Genomic DNA, 21454 nt, shown 5'->3' with positions numbered 1-21454 from the left:
GAAAACATACGGTATTTGATTTTCTATTCTTGAGTTACTTCGCTTAGAAAAATGGCCTCCAGCTCCATCCATGTTGTAGCAAAAGATGTTAATTTGTTCTTTTTTATGGCTGAATAGTATCCCATGGTGTGTGTGTGTGTGTGTGTGTGTGTGTGTGTGTGTGTGTGTACACATATATGATATATAATAATTATATATAATTTATCATTATACGTAAAACGAGGCAGATGTTTTATTTTGTAGGGACAGGGTCAACAATGTGTTTCCCAGGCTGGTTTCATGCTTCTGGGCTCAAGTGAGCCACCACACCCAGCCAAAAATAAGTAATATTTTCAGAGTAAGAAGTATTTGTCCCAAATGATAGCATGAATGTGCTCTCCCAAAGACCTTTAACTGGCAGCATTGCCCCTCAAGCATTCGCACAGTTAGGGGAATTGTTGCTAGATTTTTGGGTGTATATTCTTGTTCATGGCTTATGGACATTAACATATGTAGATGGCATCACTGTGTTTTTCCTAAAGTGCATATGAAGCAGGAAGAAAACTTTGCTTTAGAGTCTTACTTGGATTCTAGTTAGCTGATATAAGACTGTTTTCTTTTCCTTTTTAGGTTGTAAACATGTTAAAGGCATCCTGTTATATGGACCCCCAGGTTGTGGTAAGACTCTCTTGGCTCGACAGATTGGCAAGATGTTGAATGCAAGAGAGCCCAAAGTGGTCAATGGGCCAGAAATCCTTAACAAATATGTGGGAGAATCAGAGGCTAACATTCGCAAACTTTTTGCTGATGCTGAAGAGGAGCAAAGGAGGGTAATGTGAACATCGTCGCTATATAATGAATGAGACCCAGAGTTATGGAGGCAAACTTGTTACTTTGATTTATATTTTGAAGCAACTTACAGATAAATTTACCTAGTACCTAGGTTATATATGGCACTGCACCAGGGACTGTGGGAGATTTACGTGATGAGCAGATGTTGTTACCCACATATTCCTATAAACAAAGGTAGGTGATTGTGTAAGCCAGAGGTTTTGCAAAAACAGGTCATGAATATATTTTCAGGTGACGCTTTTATTCCATATTGCTTCCAGAGACTTGTGCTCATTTATCCTTTGGAAGAAAAGAGGAAATTAAATCCATAAATAGACTTATGGAATCGTATTGTGTAAGGTTCACATGCAGAAAGCTATCTTACTTAGTGCTGAATCTTGCTCAGTTATAGAGTGACAGGATTGAGTTGTCAGCTCAAAGGAAAGCTTGATTTGAGTCTCAGAAATGAAATTATTTAAAAATTAAACTAGAGTTTACTAATTCTGTTAGTTTTACACGTCAGCTTGACTAGGACATAAAGTGCCTAAATATTTGGTAAAACATTTTGGTTGTGTCTGTGAGGATGTTTCTGGATGAAATTAGCATTTGAGTTGATAGACTGAATAAAGTAGATTGCCCTCCCTAATGTGGGCAGGCCTCATTCAATCAGTTTAAGGCCTGAACAGCACAAAAATGCTCACTTTCCTGCAAGTAAGAGGGAATTTTGACTTGCCTGGTTGCCCTGAGTTGGGACATTGGTTTGGATGCAAACTGAAACATCAGCTCTTGCTGGCTTGGAGGCCTTTGGACTGGAACTAAATAATGTGTGTGTGTTCTCCTGGGTCTCCAGGTTGCTGACTCCAGATCTTGGGACTTGTCAGCCTCTGAAATTGTAGATTTTTCCCAAGGAATTGGCTAAAACAATTATGGAGGCTGACATGTGTATGTGGGTGTGTATGCATACATACATATTCATAGAGATTTATCATAAAGAATGCACACACTCACACGAACATTCTGCTGGTTCTGTTTGTCTGTTCTGATTAATATCCTAATACTAACATATTTTTTTCATTGACAGAAAGTTTAAAAACAATGTCATGAGCTTTCTGGTTCTAGTAATACAGTAGACTAGGTAACCAGAAAACCTTCCTTCTATAAACACCTTCAAATGCTAGGTATACACTGTACCCCTTAAATATGTACAATTATGTGCCAATTAAACACAAAATAAAACTTTAAAAAGTTCTGGGTAAAATATAGCTAAAATTATTTTAAATGCATAATTGAACTCTTCAGAAAGAAAACTGAATCTCCAGGAAATTAGAGTCGTAAGATACGCGCTGTAGCTTTTGGTTTCATAATGTATGGGTTTGGGTTTTAGTACCCACTAGGGAACAGAAAGTGAGTCCTTGAATCCATTTGCAGTGTGGACTAGGAACTGGTACCTTCAAACAGGTTGTGTCTCTATGAAAAGCGTGGACTAGAAAATATCTGCCACCACCAAAGGGAAATTAACTAAAAATATTTAACTGCTTGGGTTCTGGAATGGAAGGTGGGAAATCTGCTGCGGGAATACTTTTTTTTTTTTTTGAGGTGGAGTTTTGCTCATGTTGCCCAGGCTGGAGTGCAATGGTGTGACCTTGACTCACCACAACCTCCGCCTCCCAAGTTCAAGCAATTCTCCTGCCTCAGCCTCCCGAGTAGCTGGGATTATAGGCATGTGCCACCATGCCCAGCTAATTTTGCATTTTTAGAAGAGATGGGGTTTCTCCATGTTGGTCAGGCTGGTCTCAAACTCCCAACCTCAGGTGATCTGCCTGCCTTGGCCTCCCAAAGTGCTGAGATTACAGGTGTGAGCCACCGCGCCCAGCCTCCCATGGGAATTGTAAACCATGGATCCTTGTTCGTGCTGGTTTAGAATTTGAATAAATATATGCTACCTATGTAGCCTGAAACCCCAAGCTGAGAAATTAGTTTAAAAAATTATTCGGGTGCGGTGGCTCATGCCTGTAGTCCCAGCTACTTGGAAGACTGAGATGGAAGGGTCACTAGAACCCAGGAGTTCTAGGCTGCAGTGAGCTATCACTGTGCGTCTACACTCTAACCTGGGTGACAGTGCAAGACCCTATGTTAGGAAAAAAAAAAAAAATTAGTCCTGGCCTAGTGATAGCATAAGTTGTCAGATATAAGCAAACCCCAAGGGGTACTCCAACAACCTAGGCTGAAAGGAATAGAAAAAGTAGTCATGAAAATTTAAAACTCAGCAACCAAATTTAATATAAGACTACAAATTTCAGCTGAAGAGAGAAGTGGTAAACAGAAGAATAAACCTAAAGAGATCACCCAGAATGTAGCACAGAGAGATAAAGGGATAGAAGAGATGAAAGTTGAGATGACAGAGTTAAAACGAGAAGTCCAGATAGAATAGTGTAGAGACATTATTCAAAAAGAGAATGACTGCGCATGTTCTAGAATTAATAAAAGACACAAATACTCAGATTCAGTAGCACCATGAGTCCATATGGGATAAATGAAAATTAACTTATTTCTAGACTTGTTATAGGAGAATGCCAAAGAAAAAAAAATCTTAGTAACAAAAGAAAGACATGGAGATGACTTACAAAGGGGTATCCATTATGCTGATAGCAAACTTTTCCATGACAGAGAGAACAAAAAACAGTAGAATAATATCTTCAGAGAGCTAAGTGAAAATAACTGTCAACTTAAAAGTTAATACCCAGCTTAATTCTCATTCAGGAATGAGGGTGAAATAAAGACTTTTTTTCTTCAGGCAAAGGATAATAGAATTAACTAGTTGCAGAAGCTTGTTGGAAGATTATGAAGTAGGATGTACTGAGACTGAAGGAAGTTGAACCCAGAAGGAAACAGTAGATCCAAGAAACGATGAGCAATAAAATTGGTGAAAATATAGACAAAGTCTGGGAGTGCTACTTCTAGTAGTGGCAAATTAGGTCATTTGAATCATGCTTTCCACTGAAGACTATCAGAAAAGCTCAACACAATATTTAAACATGTTTTGCTTGAAGGTATCAAAGAAGAAAAATGGAGGCCTAGAACAAAGGTCCTTCTAGTGTACTGAGTCACTGTTCCTCTCGAGGTATTAGCCAGTTCTGCATGAAGCTGCTAAAACCTAATCAGCCCTTTTGACATGCTAGTGGGAGTAATGGGGGCAGAGATTAGAGCCCATGGCCCCTGAGGGAGGGGACACGTGATGAACATAACTCATTTTGAGTCAGGGCCCTGAAGGGCTGTACACCATAGGAGCAAGGGTTAACCAGGAATAGACATACTATCACTGAGGCTGAAGATCAGCTTTGAATCATGTCAGTCCCTAAAATTAGATTGAGGGTTCCTAAACTGCTAGTGCCCCTAGGCATTTGGCAGAATTGTAAATCCTTCCTGGAGGAAAGTAGTATCATGTAAGGTCACAAATTATTTCTAGTTTGCAAATGCAATGTCTGGCTTGTAATCAAAAGCAACTGGAAACAGATAAACAACATCAAGAAAAAGAAAAGATGGTTGAAACAGCCTCTAGATATTGGAATTCTCAGATACAGACTTTTGAAATCATTATACTTACCACATTCAAGGGGATAGAAGACAAGACTGAGATTTTTGGCAGAGTACTGGAAACTGTAAAAACAAACAAATATAAATTCTAGAACTGAGAAAAGCAGTAAGTAAAATTAACTCAAGTGAATGAGTTTAAATAGCAGGTTAGACACATCTGAAGAGAGAATTAGTGTACTGAAAGATATAAGATGAAAATAACCAGAGACAAAGAATGAAAGGAATTAAGAGAGAGTAAGAGAGAGAGAGAGAAAATACCATTTAAAGGTCTGGTGCGTGTATTTGAAGTTCCAGAAGGGGAAGAGAAAGAAGATGGATCAAAACCAGAATTTGAAGAGAAAATGGTTTAGAACTTTCTAAAACTGATGGAAAACATTAGTCCATAAATTACAGAAATTAATTGAACCCTGAGCGGGAGAAGTACCAAAGAACTCTACATATATAGGCATCATTGTTAAATTGCTGAAAACCAAAAGCAAAAGAAAAATCTTAAAAGGAGCTAGAGAGCAAAGGAAAATTGCCTTCAAATAAGCAACAACTAGCTAGTAGCTGTCTTCTCAATAGAAATGATGGAAGGCCCGGCGCGGTGGCTGAAGCCTGTAATCCCAGCACTTTGGGAGGCCGAGACGGGCGGATCGCGAGGTCAGGAGATCGAGACCATCCTGGCTAACACGGTGAAACCCCGTCTCTACTAAAAACTACAAAAAAACTAGCCGGGCGAGGTGGCGGCGCCTGTAGTCCCAGCTACCTGGGAGGCTGAGGCAGGAGAATGGCGTGAACCCGGAAGGCGGAGCTTGCAGTGAGCTGAGATCCGGCCACAGCACTCCAGCCTGGGTGACAGAGCGAGACTCCGTCTCAAAAAAAAAAAAAAAAAAAAAAAAAAGAAATGATGGAATCAAAAAGTCAGTCAAAGGCCATTTTTAAAGAGCTGAAAACTTAGAGTTTTATATCCAGTAAATGGATGAATGATCATAGAAATATGCAATGGAATACAAGACAGTAATGAAAATAAATAGCCTACAGCTATACAGTTGTGAAACAAATACATTATTGAGCAAAAGAAACCAGATTTTAAAAAGAACACATACTGTATGATTCCATTTATAGAGAGCTCACCTAAAGTATAGTGTTTAACAACGCATGCTTGGGTGGTAAAACTATAAAGGAAAGTGAATAATTACCATAAAAATCAGATTGTGGTTACCTATGGGGAAAGGTCAGGGAGGAGTGCTTGGGAAGGGTTGTGAGGAGGTGCTCCTAGGATGCTGGCAGTTTTCTGTTTCTTATGATTACATAGGCGTTCATTGTGTGACAGTTCATTGAGGCATATATTCACATTTTGTAACTTTTCTCTGTGTGCGATGTATTTTGCAATAAAACGTTTTAAAAATAAATTTTAACAGCATTCACTGAGTAAAACAATAATGATATGGATACTTTTAAAGGATAGAACTAAAATATGGAACAAAACATTTGGGAAGTTTAACTTCATGTAAGCTCCTTGTATTATTGGGAAAGAAGATATGGAATTCAAGACCAGCCTGGTCAACATGGTGAAACCCCATCTCTACTAAAAAAATACAAAAATTAGTGGGCATGGTGGCATGCACCTATAATCCCAGCTACTCAGGAGGCTGAGGCAGGAGAATTGCTTGAACCTGGGAAGCGGAGGTTGCAGTGAGCCAAGATCATGCCACTGCACTCCAGCCTGGGCAACAAAAGTGAAACTCCGTGTCAAAAAAAAAAAAGAAGATGATGATGTTAGTTAACATGAAACTTTAAGTCAAAAATACGCATGTGAAAGTTGTACATTGTGCCCAAACTTTTCCAAAGCATAGGGAGGAGCTGGGAAAGAAACAATGGAAACTCAAATACTTTAGAAGGCAACAAAGAAATGACAATACTCGAAGACAATGTGTTGATACTAAAAAGGTAATTTAAAAAACAATTTCATTTATAGCGGAAATCAGAATGTAAAGTGCCTAGGATTTGATCTAACAGGAAATGTGCAAGACCTTTAAGGAGGAAATTCTAAACATTTTTGAAAATCTTTTTTAAGGAGCTAATAAATGGTAAGATGTAACATGTTCATGTATGGGAGCACTAACAATGTCATAAAAATGACAGTTCTGCCCATCTTGATCTGTAAGTTGAGTGTATTTCCAGTGAAGCCTAATAGGAATTTTTTTGACATTTGACAACTTGATTCTAATTTTTTTTTGAGGCTTGAAGTTACGAGAATTTTGAAGAATAATAGAGATTTACTTTTATCACATATCAAGACTTACTAGGAAGCAATAGTAATTGAAACAGTGTTATATATTCATGTAAAAACAGACCAAGGAAACAATAGAACACAGAAAGGAAGAGCCTGCTCTATGACACGTGATGATACAGATCAGAGGGGAATAATAGGCTGGCTGTGCCATAAACAGAGCTGAGATAATTGGCTGCCTGTTTGGAAAAAGATAAAATGCAATTCCTACCTCACAGCATACAAAATTGCAAATGGATTTACAAAAACAAAACAAAATGAAAAAACCTACTAAGACTTATAGGAGGAAAACTTATTTAGAAGAAAAATAGGCAAAAATGTTTTAAGATTTGAGGCTAGGGAAGAATTGATACAGAAAGTAAATCTATTAGAAGTGTTAATTTGGCTACATTAATATAAAAAATTTCTGTATGACAAATTACACTAAATACAAATGTCTCAAGCTGGGAGAAGATATTTGCAATGTATGTAATCTACAAAGAATTGGCATCCTCTATAATAAATTCTCTATAAAAAGTCTTGTATAATAAGAAAAATATAAACACCACAATTTGAAGAAAAAAAAAACTGTCAAAGGATTTAACACATAGTTCTCAGAGAAAGAACCCAATTGAAAAGCAAATGAAAAGATATTCAGGAAAATGTATAATAAAAGAGGGATTCTTTCTTAAACAACCTGGCAACATTTACAACAGCTGGTAAAACCAAGAGTTTGTGGGATTATGGAGAAACAGGGTCTCATACACATTGCTAGTTGGAGTATAAACTAAAAGAATATACCAAGTGGGTAGTATCTTGCAAATAAATTTGACATCTTACAAAAATAAAGATGCACAACCCCAGGAGTTCTACTTCAAGACCACTACCTATGATAAACAACATGACATGTACCAGGATGTTGATGGCCTTGCTATTTGTAACAGAGGGAAAAGAAACATCATTACTCTTCCTTAGTAGGAAATGGGATAGCATACAGATATTAAAATGAAGATGCTGAGCACAGTGGTCCACGCCTGTAATCCCAGCACTTCAGGATGCCAAGGCAGAGGATCATTTGAGCCCAGGAGTTGAAGACCAGCCTGGGCAACATAGTGAGACCCCACCTCTACTAAAATAAAAAATTAGCCAGGCATGGTGTCACACGCCTGTGGTCCCAGCCACTTAGGAGGCTGAGGTGAGAAGGTCACTTGAGCCTGGGAGGTCAGGGCTGCAGTGAGCTGTGATAGTGCCACTGCACTCCAGCTTGGGCAACAGAATGAGACCCTGTCTCAAAAAAATAAAATGAATAATAGATTTGCGTAGATCAACATGAATAACACTCAGAAATATAACATCTCATCTTTTTAAAAAATCTAGTAAGCTCTACTGAATTTATCCTGCCATTTCCTGCCTTTTAAAATTTTTGTTGAGGGTAAAATAATATTAAATATTCCCTTTATTTGGGTCCTTAATTGTTTCAGTTTTATACAAGGTCGTTTCCTTTCCTGCTTTCCAGCATTTCATTAAGTTCTTGTTCAGGTCTCCAGCTAGATCAGTCTCATTGGTTCTAGCAGGTGTGGGTCTTGGTGGGTTGGGGCAAGTCCAGTCACTATTTCAACTCTTCAGAAAGTCCCGGAATCAATCAGTTTTGTAGTTCTTTCCTAATACTAAGATTGTTTCTGCTTCACATATCTTTTTAACCCTCCTACCAAGAAAAACAGTCATCAGCATGTGCTATCTAGGTTGAATAAACTCCATTTAGAAAATGATTTTAGATTATTTTCCAAATAATTTACAAAACACAAGAATAAAGAGATAAAAAAACTATTAAAAATTAAATAAATATAGCAAATAAAATTTTTATTTCATGTTTTCCTGGTCTTGAGGTGTTTTGAATTTTGTTTTTTGGAATATTTGCATGTACATAATAAGATATCTTGGCATTGGGACTCAGGTCTAAACATGAAATCCATTTATGTTTTGTATACACCTTGTACACACAGCCTGAAGGTAATTCTGTACAATATTTTAAATAATTTTGTTACTGAAACAAAGTCTGTGTACATTGAACCATCAGAAAGCTAAGGCGTCACTATCTCAGCCACTAGATGTGGACAGTCTGTGGTTGGTTGGCATCACCATTGTTTCTGACTATAAATGTATGTGCCTGGTAAGTAATTGTTTTCATACACATATTGAGACACAAGTACTTAGTAAAAATATGACACACCATTAAAAAAAATTACAGTGCAAAAATAGTGAGTTTAGGGTAACTAAGCAGCACAATGGCATCACCAGAATACCTGGATAAGCTATTAAACACCAGCAACACCAAACAGCAGCAGTTTTAGTCACCACCTACAATGTTGTGGGGGTTTTTTGTTTTGGTTTGGTTTTTTGAGATGGAGTCTCACTCCATCGCCCAGGCTGGAATACAGTTGGCACCATTGTGGCTCACTGCAGCCTCAACCTCCTGGGCTCAAGCCATCCTCCTACCTCAGCCTCCCAAGTAACTGGGACTACAGGTGTGCACCACCACACCTGGCTAATTTTAAAAATCTTTTTGTAGAGACAAGGTCTCCCTAGGTTGCCCAGGCTGGTCTAAAACTCCTGGGCTAAAGCGATCCTCCTTCCTCAGCCTCCCGAAGTGTGAAAATGACAGGTGTGAGCTACCATGCCCAGCTGATGTTGTGTTTTGATTAAAAGATTACCATACAGTAACCCCCTGTGTGTGGTGCACCTTTCAAATTTTGGAACATTTGGGATTTTGAATTTTTGGATTAGGGATACTCAACCTGTATACCCCAAATGGACAGGAGCCTCTGATTGCGACTAACTGTTCATCAGCTGTCCTGCATGAACTTACAAATACTGATTCTTAGTTTCAAATACATCTTTGTTGGCTTCTAAATTATTATTACTTCTGGTTCTTCTTGCACGTACAGCATCAAAACATAATGCTTTAAGAAATTTTTTGAGATCTTTGGCTCCTAATTTTGTTGAAGAGAGGATGACCATTGTATGTTCCACAATTGCAAAAACATTTTTATCTTTAGATTTGTAGGTTTCTTTCAGAATGATCAATTCAGTTTTTTATGGTCAATCCAATTTTTTAATGTCTTAAGGTATTTTCTTTTTTTTTTTTTTTTGAGACGGAGTCTTGCTCTGTCGCCCGGGCTGGAGTGCAGTGGCCAGATCTCAGCTCACTGCAAGCTCCGCCTCCCAGGTTTACGCCATTCTCCTGCCTCAGCCTCCTGTGTAGCTGGGACTACAGGCGCCCACCACCTCGCCCAGCTAGTTTTTTTTTTTTTTTTGTATTGTTTAGTAGAGACGGGGTTTCACCGTGTTAACCAGGATGGTCTCGATCTCCTGACCTCGTGATCCGCCTGTCTCGGCCTCCCAAAGTGCTGGGATTACAGGCTTGAGCCACCGCGCCTGGCCTAATTTTTTAATGTCTACTTCGTCTATTTCTTCTGGCTATCTCTCTGTAATACGTGCCTTTAGCATCTGTCTACTTTTAAACTATATCAAGAAAATTTGGTGCACAAATGAAATAAAAGATGAAAGAATACTGTCATGTGTCCTTTTAGCAAAATGGGATGGCCTCGTTTCTTGTTACAAAATATTCCACAATGAAGACTTTCTATTGAATAAGTAACTGAATAAAAATGCTTTGTCCTTAGATTAAAAGTATATTATTCACTCATTGATTCATGAGTTTGAGAAAATGTATGTAGGGCATCATCATCTGAAGGCACATAGACTGAGATTTTACTTATAATCATCAATTTCAGCATCTTTATTAGAGTCCTAAGTGCTGCTATCTTATTCTTTGTGTTCAACTTCAGACTCACCTAATAATTCTAAAACAGTTTCCTCAGATTTTCTTCATCATTCTGGCCAGAGAACTTAAAAATGTTAATGCTTAATCGTATTCAATAAAACGAAGAATCAGGTCACAGAAGATGTTAGCTTCAGACTTCTTTTATGCCTTCTTGAAAGATAACACATACCTAGCACAACACAGTAAGAAAACTGAAGAATGATGTCATAGTGATATTTGTTCCACTGTTGTATCATTTTTCTAAGTAGTTTCGTCTTTTTTAATTATACTTTAAGTTCTGGGATACATGTGCAGAACGTGCAGGTTTGTTGCATAGGTATACATGTGCCATGATGGTTGGCTGCATCCATCAACCCGTCATCTACATTAGGTATTTCTCCTGATGCTATCCCTCCCCTAGCCTCCCATCCCTGATAGGCCCCAGTGTATGATGTTCCCCTCCTTGTGACCATGTGTCCTCATTGTTCAGTTCCCACTTATGAGTGAGAACATGTGGTGTTTGGTTTTCTGTTCCTGTGTTGGTTTGCTGAGAATGATGGTTTCCAACTTCATCCATGTCCCTGCCAAGGACATGAACTCATCCGTTTTTATGGCTGCATAGTATTCCATGGTGTATATGTACCACATTTTCTTTATCTAGTCTATCGCTGATGAGCATTTGGGTTGGTGCCAAGTCTTTGCTGTTGTGAACAGTGCTTCAATAAACATATGTGTGCATGTGTCTTTATAGTAGAATGATTGTAATGGGATTGCTGGGTCAAATGGTATTTCTGGTTCTAGATCCTTCAGGAATCACCACACTGTCGAAACAGCATGGTACTGGTACCAAAACAGATGTATAGACCAAAGGAATAGAACAGAGACCTCAGAAATAATGCCGCACATCTACAACCATCTGATCTTTGACAAACCTGACAGAAATAAGCAATGGGGAAAGGATTCCCTGTTTAATAAATGGTGTTGGGAAAACTGGCTAACCATATGCAGAAAACTGAAACTGGACCCCTTCCTTACACCTTATACAAAAATTAACTCAAGATGGATTAAAGACTTAAATGTAAGACCTAAAACCATAAAATCTCTAGAAGAAAAAAAAACCTAGGCAGTACCATTCAGGACATAGGCATGGGCAAAGACTTCATTCTTCTATTTTCTTATTTTAATCCTTTTTAAGCATAGTTGAGAATAATTGATGAGTAATGATGTAATCTCTAGTATGATGAAATAGCATAATGTGTCTTAGATTTGTAAAAAGATCTAGTAGATACAAATGGCAATTGTAAGATAGAATGAGTTTTGTTCTATTTTTTAAATATGCGTTTTGTTTTGTTTGCTCGCTCTTTGGAAGACAAAAAGGAAAAAAGTCATGAGATATCAATTTTTGTAAATAGTACTGCTCAAAACAGAAACCCAGAAACTGAGATTGGGTCTAACGGACCCTAATGAGATACTGAGGATTAAACACTAGGCAGAAGTGAGTTAAAATGCCATATGAAGAAGCATTTTATAAAATCTCGGTTGTGAGTTACCACATGGCTACATAGGTAACTTTGGTGCTGTTTTTAAAGTTGCAAGCAGTTTAAATATTAAACTACTAATGATAAAATTGAGTTGGCAAATGATTTCTAGATCGATATTAATTATAGCCAGTCTTTTCAGTTATACCTTTCTCACATCCAGAAATGACTTGATGTACTCAGCTAATGACCCCATGAAGGATATATGTGTTACATAATAAAGAAAAACATCGCCTCTGTAATTGTGGACAGTTCACATTGACGGAGATGAACACTTGCATATAGGTCAAACTAGTTAAATATAGAACAGCCGCTTTTGAAAGCTGTCGCCAGGGCTCAACAGTGTCAGCTCTGTTTCTATGGAGAAAGACTTTGCAGATGTTAAAAACAGAGCTAGAAGCCAATGAATGGAAGAGGATTGTGTTGTGGAAATTTAAATTTTTTGGTAAAGGGTTTATTGATGAATCAGCTATATTAGTCTGTGAACATTAATCTTGACATCTTCTTTACCCAATTCCCAATTTCTTGTAATAAGAACTTGCTTTTATTTAAGTAACACACAATGTAAAACTTGATGTTATTGTACTGACTAGGTGGGGGAAGGGACCTGATGACAGGTAATAAGATTAGTAAGGTTCTGAAAAGGTCAGAATTGTACAGAATTATGTTTAGAACAGATTGCCCCAGTGATCATTTAATCGAACAGTGTTCATATTGTCTTTGTCCCTGTCCACACAGTGATTTTTGAGGTTGGGCTGAGAAGGAAATCATGATTCCATCAGCAACATAAGGCACATTGACAGTAAAACTCATATAACATCTTTTTGTTTCATGCTGTATTGGGCAGACAACCTTGAAGAAAGAAAAAAATCTTTTAAAAATAATGTAAAATTTCACAGTTTTTCAGTCACAAACAGAAGTATCCTTGTTGTCACTAAAGATGGCGAGAATTAATATCCTACTATATAGAAGTACTTTGGCAAAGCTAAGGTTGTGGTTCCAATTCCTCATTCTCAATTTTTTCTCCAGATGGAAAGATGAACAGTTTTTGGTATTGAATTTTTTTTTAGGAAGCAAGTTATTTATCATTAGATACCTATTCAGTAAATGCAATGATACAGAAAAATGAAGTTTTTTTCCCTCAGATTTGAAATTATGTTTTAAAATATGGAGGGAGAACAATTTTTAAGTAATGTTCAGGGACACAAATAAAACCTAGTGAAACTTTAGAAACTTTGATGGACATCTGTCATCCTACATACAATTGCATTAAAGAATAGAATTTATTATTAATTATTTTATCTGGTTTATTGTGCAGTAAATTGAATTTTTCTCTTTTTGTGTGTAGTTTTATGAAATTTCATACTTGCATAGATTAATGGAACCACTGTAAAAATCAGGATATAGAATCACCCCCAAAAATTCCTTCATGCTGTCCCTTACTGGTCACACTCTCTTTTTAGTAACCCCGGTAACTACCAATGTGTTCTCCACCCCTGTAGTTTTATCTTTTCGAGAATGTCATATAAATGGGGTCATACACTATGTAACCTTTTGGAACTGGCTATCTTCAGCATAATGCCTTTGAGATTCACCCAAGTTGTTGCATGTGTCAAACATCCCTTTTTATTGTTGAATAATATTTCATTATGTGGATATACTATCATTAGTTTGTTGACCCAATGAATGCCAATTGGATTGTTTTCTAGTTTGGGGCAATTATAAGCAGAGCTGATAAACCAAGTAGTGGAATTTTTAGGTCATACAGCATTTTATTTTTGATTTAAAAATACTTTATGGCCGGGCGCGGTGGCTCAAGCCTGTAATCCCAGCACTTTGGGAGGCCGAGACAGGCGGATCACAAGGTCAGGAGATCGAGACCATCCTGGCTAATACGGTGAAACCCTGTCTCTACTTAAAAATACAAAAAACTAGCTGGGTGACGAGGCGGGCGCCTGTAGTCCCAGCTACTCGGGAGGCTGAGGCAGGAGAATGGCGTAAACCTGGGAGGCGGAGCTTGCAGTGAGCTGAGATCCGGCCACTGCACTCCAGCCTGGGTGGCAGAGCAAGACTCCGTCTCAAAAAAAAAAAAAAAAAATACTTTATATATTCAGGGTTTGTTTTTGACCCAGTTGAATTTCCTTCAGATCATTTTTGGAACTCTTTCCTCATATGTCTGATGTAACATTTCTTCTTTCATCTTTGTCATTTTTTTTTATTCCCCCTTTTCTTCAGATGACTGTAGGTATCTTCTGGTATTGTAGCCCAGAATCTGTCCTGCTTTTATATTCCTCCAGCTTAATTATATGCTCTGTCTTCTTACAGTACCTATAGCTTGCTACTAGACTATTCTTCACTATTTGCAGAAGGTGTTCAGATGTATCTTGCTATCCTCTTTTATTCAGTTGTGTATATCTTGTTCTCTGGAGGCCTTTCCAATTAGATATCTTGTTAACACTTTAATCTTACCATGCTAGAAATAAAAAAAAAAAATTCCCTTGTATCTTTTCCCTTCTGCAGCTTCCTTATCATACTGCAAGGTAATTTCTTTTCTTCACTGTCACTCCACCCCACATGCAAGCAGTAAGCAAATCTAGCATTTGCTGTTTGGTCATCACCACTCCTATCACCAAAATTCTCCTTCTGTTTAGATTCTGTTTGCCTCATTTATCTACCGTTGAATGTTTCTCACTGACCTTCCTAAAGCCAAGAATAAAATCATTTTATATAAAGAGCATTCTGCTTTTGCAGTTCATTTACTGATGTCCTCTGTTTCAGTAGGAAGGCCTAATTCTAGATTTCAATCTGTCATGATAGTACTATAGCTTCTGCTTCTCACATTAGGTAAATTTTATTATCCCCTTTTATAGGACCTTGACTGCCTCTGGGCCTTCTATTCAGGTGACCCCGCATGCTTCTAAGTTCTTAGCTATTAGACTGTCTCTTTCCCCTTTTATATGTCTTTGTGTTGGTACAGCTTCTCATACCCAAAAGCAGGTATACCTGTTACTAAGGAGGATACAAGTTGTATTTGTAGGTGATATGATTGTCTACCTAGGAAATTCAAGAGTCAGATTTTTTTAAAAACTTAGATATTATAAATAAGAGAGTAAAGTAGCCAGATATAAAGTAAATATATAAAAATATATTTCCTCCATGCTTCCATACTGTTTCTGAAATATAATAGAAAAATCCCATCACAGTTGCAACCAAAAAACATAGCTAGGAATCTTTGTGAAGGAATGAAGGAATTTAAACAACAAAAACTATAAAACTTTATTGGGAAGCTGGGCCCAATGGCTCACGCCTGTAATCCTAGCACTTTGGGAGGCCAAGGTGGGAGGATCACTTAAGCCCAGGAGTTCAAGACCAGCCTGAGCAACATAGTGAGACCTTATCTCTAAAAATAAAAATAAAAATAAATTTTAAAACTTTACTGAGAGACATAAAAGTGTTGAATAATTGGAGAGGCATTATTATTCTAAAAAACCAAATATGCTATAAAGATTTTAGTATTTCCTAAACTTAGATATTTAACCTAATTTCAATCAGGGCTTAGGTTTTTGTCTGTTTCTTTGTCTATTTTTAATTGGTGGAGGTTATTCCCCCTCATAAGAATGATTCTGATGTTCATTTGGAAATAGACATGGTTGGAAATAGCCAAGATAGTTATGAAAAAGAAGAATGTATACAGGAGAAGAGCTTCTTCAATGCACTACTGTAAAGTTATAGAGATAAAAACATGTATGTAGTAGACAGGCTGGTAATAACCTAGCATACAGCAGAGTCCAAAACCTGGTAGAGATGGCAGCTCAGTCGACGAAGAAAGGAGGGATTATTTAGGGAACAATGCTGGGTCGGTTATTTGAAGAAGAATTAGTTGGCTTCTCACTTTACTTGTACCACACACAAAAATAAAAAACCAGATAAAGAATTACATGTAAAGCAAAAGTTTAAGAGAAGAAAGTATGTGACCATCAGTGTCTGTAATGGGGAACAATTTTAAGGATAAAACTAACAAAAATATCACAAAAATAAAAATTGATGCTGGCTGTTTAGTAGAAACAGAAAACCCCTTCCACTTATCGAAAATATACCATAAATAGGTTGGGCACAGTGGCTCTCGCCTGTAATCACAGCACTTTGGGAGGCCGAGGTGGGCAGATCACCTGAGTTTGGGAGTTCAAGACCAGCCTAGCCAACGGGGTGAAACCCTGTCTCTACTAAAAATACAAAATTAGCCAGACTTGGTGGTGCATGTCTGTAATCCTACATGTGGGAGGCTGAGGCACAAGAATCGCTTGAACCTGAGAGACGGAGGTTGCAGTGAGCAGAGATCACACCACTGCACTCCAGCCTGGATGACAGAGGGAGACTCTGTCTCAAAAAATATATATATTCACACACGCCATAAATAAAAGACAAATGGCAAACTAGGATAAAGTAGTTACAAGTATAATAATGGCCCTAATATATAAATCATTTTTTAATAAATCAATAGGAAAAGCTCTTGAATTTCAACAGAAAAGGGTACAGAATACATATCAAATACTAATAAAATTACCAATGGTAAAAACATTATTATTATTATTTTATTTTATTTTTTTAAGTACAATTTCCATTTTATTTTTCTCCAGAGAATAGTCTGTCTCAGTCTTAAGGACTCAGCTCCTTACATGGGCTTTGGTGGGGGACGTGGGGCAGCACCCACAGGTCTAAATCGGGGAGGGGGTGTTTGGTCCTTGCGGGCTTCACGAGATCGATTCCTGACTACTTTGCTGTGAATTGCACAACTCACACAGTAATGTAGCTTCACATACAGCTTGGGAAGCACATAGGCATCAAAGACGCTCGCTTCAGAAATGTCCCTGACCGCTGCGGCCTCCACTATGTTTCGAATGACGAATTTCTTAATGGCCTTGTCCTTGGGCACGCATCGGGCACAGTTAGTGCAGCGAATAGGCTGCACATGGCCGCGGCCCTTTTTGGCACGACCGTTGTTCCTTCTTTTCTTTGTCATTTTGGACTTACGGACCAAAGAGCAAAAAACATTATTATTTTTTTTTTTTTTTTTTTTTTTTTTGAGACGGAGTCTTGCTCTGCCACCCAGGCTGGAGTGCAGTGGCCGGCTCTCAGCTCACTGCAAGCTCCGCCTCCTGGGTTCACGCCATTCTCCTGTCTCAGCCTCCCGAGTAGCTGGGACTACAGGCGCCCGCCTCGTCGCCCGGCTAGTTTTTTGTATTTTTTAGTAGAGACGGGGTTTCACCGTATTAGCCAGGATGGTCTCGATCTCCTGACCTCATGATCCGCCCGTCTCGGCCTCCCAAAGTGCTGGGATTACAGGCTTGAGCCACCGCGCCCGGCCAAAAAACATTATTTTTTAACAACACCAGCCTCTTCAGTAATTAGATAAATGTGATTTAAAGACAACAGAAAGATACCGTTGTCCATCTACCAAATTGAGAATTACTTTTAATGTGTTTCTAATATTCATTATGTGTGGGAATATACCAAGATAGGCACTGTCATGTACTGTGTGTGCTGGGATTATAGATTGATAAACCTTTCTGGAAAAGTGTTTCCACTTTTTCAAGTGTTCCTATTTCAAGGGCCTTAAAATACTTAACATACCTTTTAACCTAACAATTTGCCTTTAGCAAGTAATCATCTATATTTGTCAAGCGTTTAAGTATAAAAATGTTCATTGTAGGCCAGGTACGGTAGCTCACATTCGTAATCCCAGCACTTTAGGAGGTTGAGGCAGGAGGATCACTTGAGTCCTGGAGTTCAAGACCAGCCTGAGCAACATGACAAAACCCCATCTCTACAAAAAAAGTAAAATATTTGCCAGGCATGTTGGCACGCATCTGTAGTCCCAGCCACTCAGGAGGCTGAGGTGGGGGATTGCTTGAGCCCAGGAGTTTGAGGCTGCAGTGAGCTTTGATTGTAACACTGCACTCCAGCCTGGGCAACAGAGTGAGATCCTGTCTCTACAAAGAATGAAAAGAGAAAATGTTTATTGCAGCAACATATATAATACTGAAGACTTAGAAATAATTAAGTATCTAACAGTAAGGAGTTAATATGGAATAGGAGAGTTAAACTGTGAAACCATTCATATGATTAAATATAGAGCTATTAAAAATCATATTGTCGGCCAGGCACGGTGGTTCACTCCTGTAATTCCAGCACTTTGGGAGGCTGAGGCAGGCGAATCACAAGGTCAGGAGATCGAGACCATCCTGGCTAACACGGTGAAACCCCGTCTCTACTAAAAAAAAATACAAAAGGCCGGGCGTGGTGGCTCAAGCCTGTAATCCCAGCACTTTGGGAGGCCGAGACGGGCGGATCACGAGGTTGGGAGATCGAGACCATCCTGGCTAACACCGTGAAACCCCGTCTCTACTAAAAAATACCAAAAAAAACTAGCCGGGTGTGGTGGCGGGCGCCTGTAGTCCCAGCTACTCTGGAGGCTGAGGCAGGAGAATGGTGTGAACCCAGGAGGCGGAGCTTGCAGTAAGCCGAGATTGCACCACTGCACTCCAGCCTGGGTGACAAGTCATATTGTATAGGGATGAGAAAGGGTTTAAAATAATACCTGGATGAAAAACAGGATGCAAGGTATTACATAGCTCCATTTTGGCTGAGTTTGAGATGATTGTGATTTCTTTAGTTTTTGCTATTTTCCCACATTTTCTATAATTATATATTTTGCAGTTGGAAGCAAAAATAACCATTGAAAATTGTTTTCAAAGAATAATATTCAAGAGAATACAAGGTGCAGTAAGTTCTCAATATTTAGTTAAAATATAGAAATCTGTGGACCATTAACAGCAGTTATCTTTAGGTGATTTAATGTTGTTTTATAGATGGGTCTTTATTGATGGGATGTCACTATGTTGCCCAGGCTGGTCTTGAACTCCTGGCCTGAAGCAATCTTCCTACCTCTGCCTTCCAAGTAGCTGGGATTACAGGCACAAGCCATGGCAAATGTAGTATATTTTTATTTATTTTTTAGTGATGGGATCTCACTGTGCTGCCCAGGCTGGACTCCAACTCCTGGGCTCAAGCGATCCTCCAGCCTCAGCCTCCAGAGTAGCTGGGACTATAGGCACATACCACTCTGCCCAGCTTTATTTTTAAACTTTATTTCTATTTGTTTTGCAACTTTTGCTCTGTTAAAAAATCTACTACTCTTATAAAAGTTAAAAAACATTCTTTTATTAAAACAAAGATTAGGCCGGGCGTGGTGGCTCATGCCTATAATCCCAGCACCAGGAGGCCAAGCTGAATGGGTCACCTTAGGTGAGGAGTTTGAGATCAACCTGGCCAACATGGTGAAACCCCGTCTCTACTAAAAATGCAAAAATTAGCCAGGAGTGGCGGCACATGCCTGTAATCCCAGCTACTCAGAAAGCTGAGACAGGAGAATCACTTGAACCCGGGAGGCAGAGGTTGCAGTGAGCTGAGATTGTGTCATTGCACTCCAGCCTGGGCGGCAGAGCGAGACTTCATCTCAAAAAAAAAAAAAAAAAAGATTATATCCTTATCAGAGATTTAATGGATACTAACCATATTTAATCCTCAGTCTCATGATGCTGATTTAATTTTTATTATCCATATATTGTCATATTTAGGTTATGTTCATTTTTCACCAATTTTGTTAATCCCTAGTGTTTTTGTTTCTTTTTGAGATGGAGTCTCGCTCTGTTGCCCAGACTGGAGTGCAGTGGTGCAGTCTCAGCTCACTGCAACCTCTGCCTCCTGAGTTCAGGTGATTTTCCTGCCTCAGCCTCCAGAGTAGCTGGGATTACAGGCGCCTGCCACCACACCCAGCTCATTTTTGTATTTTTAGTAGAGACAGGGTTTCACCATGTTGGCCAGGCTGGTCTTGAACTCCTGACCTCAGTCGATCCATCCTCCTCTGCCTCCCAAAGTACTGGGATTACAGGCAGGAGCCACCACACCTGGCCATGTTTTTTGTTTATAAAAGAAAAAGAAAATTCCTAGAGTGCACTTTACTCCCTGATAGGAGACTAAATTACTTAAATATAAATTTTAGAAGGTACGTGTTAAATTAACCTAATGAATTAGTAGCATTCAGAAGTGTTTGTATCTGTTAAAGGTTCGAAATGTACAAACTATTTTCTTTTAATGGTGATTTTATTTCTAGTAAACTAAGAAATCATTATGCAGAAGAAACAGCACCCCTTAACCAAGTGCTTTTTATAAACCGTCTCTGTTCTCACTTTATTGGTAGGAAGGAATAATCTGTTTTCATGTGATATAAGTACTTGTGAGTCATGTTGAGTTTCTTCACTCATTTGTCCAATTCCCAGGCAATCTGTAGGTGGAGTTAACCTTTAGTTACATAATATAACAAAACAAACATTAACCCTACTGCTTCTGGGACAGTCTTCTCACCAAAACTCAGGGAAAATGGGAGGGTGTTGCCACTGACTGACTTAATGAAAGTATCTGACAAATGTAAGAGTTCTTTCAAATAGTGAAATAAGAAATGTATATCAAGTATTTGATGGACTACTTACTTTCTATCTATACACACACACACTGTATCAGTGTATAATGCGTACTTTCGTTTTATAGCTATTAAATATGAGGTTCTAGAATGAGTTTTCAGTTTGCAGAATTCTGAGAATGTAATGCCATCACCTTTTTGAGGACAACAACCACGGTTGCTCTCGCCATATTTATTAGTCAAAATGAAGCAAAGTCAATCTGTTGAAAGCTTCGTTTTGTTTTTCTGATTAGTTTGTTTAATAAGACATTCAAATTATGATCTTTAATATTGTTTCTTCCCTTAATAGCTTGGTGCTAACAGTGGTTTGCACATCATCATCTTTGATGAAATTGATGCCATCTGCAAGCAGAGAGGGAGCATGGCTGGTAGCACGGGAGTTCATGACACTGTTGTCAACCAGTTGCTGTCCAAAATTGATGGCGTGGAGCAGCTAAACAACATCCTAGTCATTGGTATGTTTACTTTCTTAAAAAGTACAGTTCATTCAAAAACATTAGCCTTAAGTTCTGAATTAAGATGTGTGTAGGTTGTGATTAAACTGTTTTGCCAGTGTTTCCAAATTAGAATCCAGTGATATTAAAGAATCTTTTGTAATGCCTAGGCTTAATAGGAAAAATAAAAGATGGATTTCAGTCACTTGTAGGTTTAAGCTTATAGCTCACCCGCAGATGAAAAAGATGTAGGTTGAAGCTTATAGCTCACCCAAAAATTAAAAATACACATGAAACAATGGAATGCAGTGGTTTTCAAACTGGGTCTTGCAGGCCTTCAGGGGTCCTCAGCAGTGCTTTCAGGGTCAGTGAGGGCCAGGGAGTGCATTTCAGATCCTACATCACGATTATGACTTCCTCTTTTAGCTGTTTTAAGTACTGAGGTGCTTCTGAAGATGACTT

At 38.5% G+C, this 21454-nt stretch overlaps 2 protein-coding genes across 3 annotated transcripts in view; one reads left to right on the top strand and one right to left on the bottom strand.

Annotated features, from left to right (window-relative positions):
- NSF (N-ethylmaleimide sensitive factor, vesicle fusing ATPase) overlaps positions 1-21454 on the top strand; it is a 166940-nt gene that overhangs the window by 80379 nt on the left and 65107 nt on the right. For both annotated transcript variants that reach the window (XM_030923020.1, XM_010389038.2), the window contains exons 9-10: positions 610-809; positions 20848-21013. In XM_030923020.1, coding sequence (XP_030778880.1) covers positions 610-809; positions 20848-21013 — 366 coding nt within the window. The remainder of the gene's footprint in view (positions 1-609; positions 810-20847; positions 21014-21454) is intronic.
- LOC115894782 (40S ribosomal protein S26-like) lies at positions 16620-17057 on the bottom strand. The gene has a single exon (XM_030923023.1). It carries the CDS (start codon positions 17037-17039, stop codon positions 16692-16694), a length of 348 nt encoding a protein of 115 aa, XP_030778883.1. The 5' UTR covers positions 17040-17057; the 3' UTR covers positions 16620-16691.

Source organism: Rhinopithecus roxellana, chromosome 19, assembly GCF_007565055.1.
Source record: "Rhinopithecus roxellana isolate Shanxi Qingling chromosome 19, ASM756505v1, whole genome shotgun sequence".
NCBI lineage: Eukaryota > Metazoa > Chordata > Mammalia > Primates > Cercopithecidae > Rhinopithecus > Rhinopithecus roxellana.
This window is presented reverse-complemented; position numbering and strand designations above follow the sequence as displayed.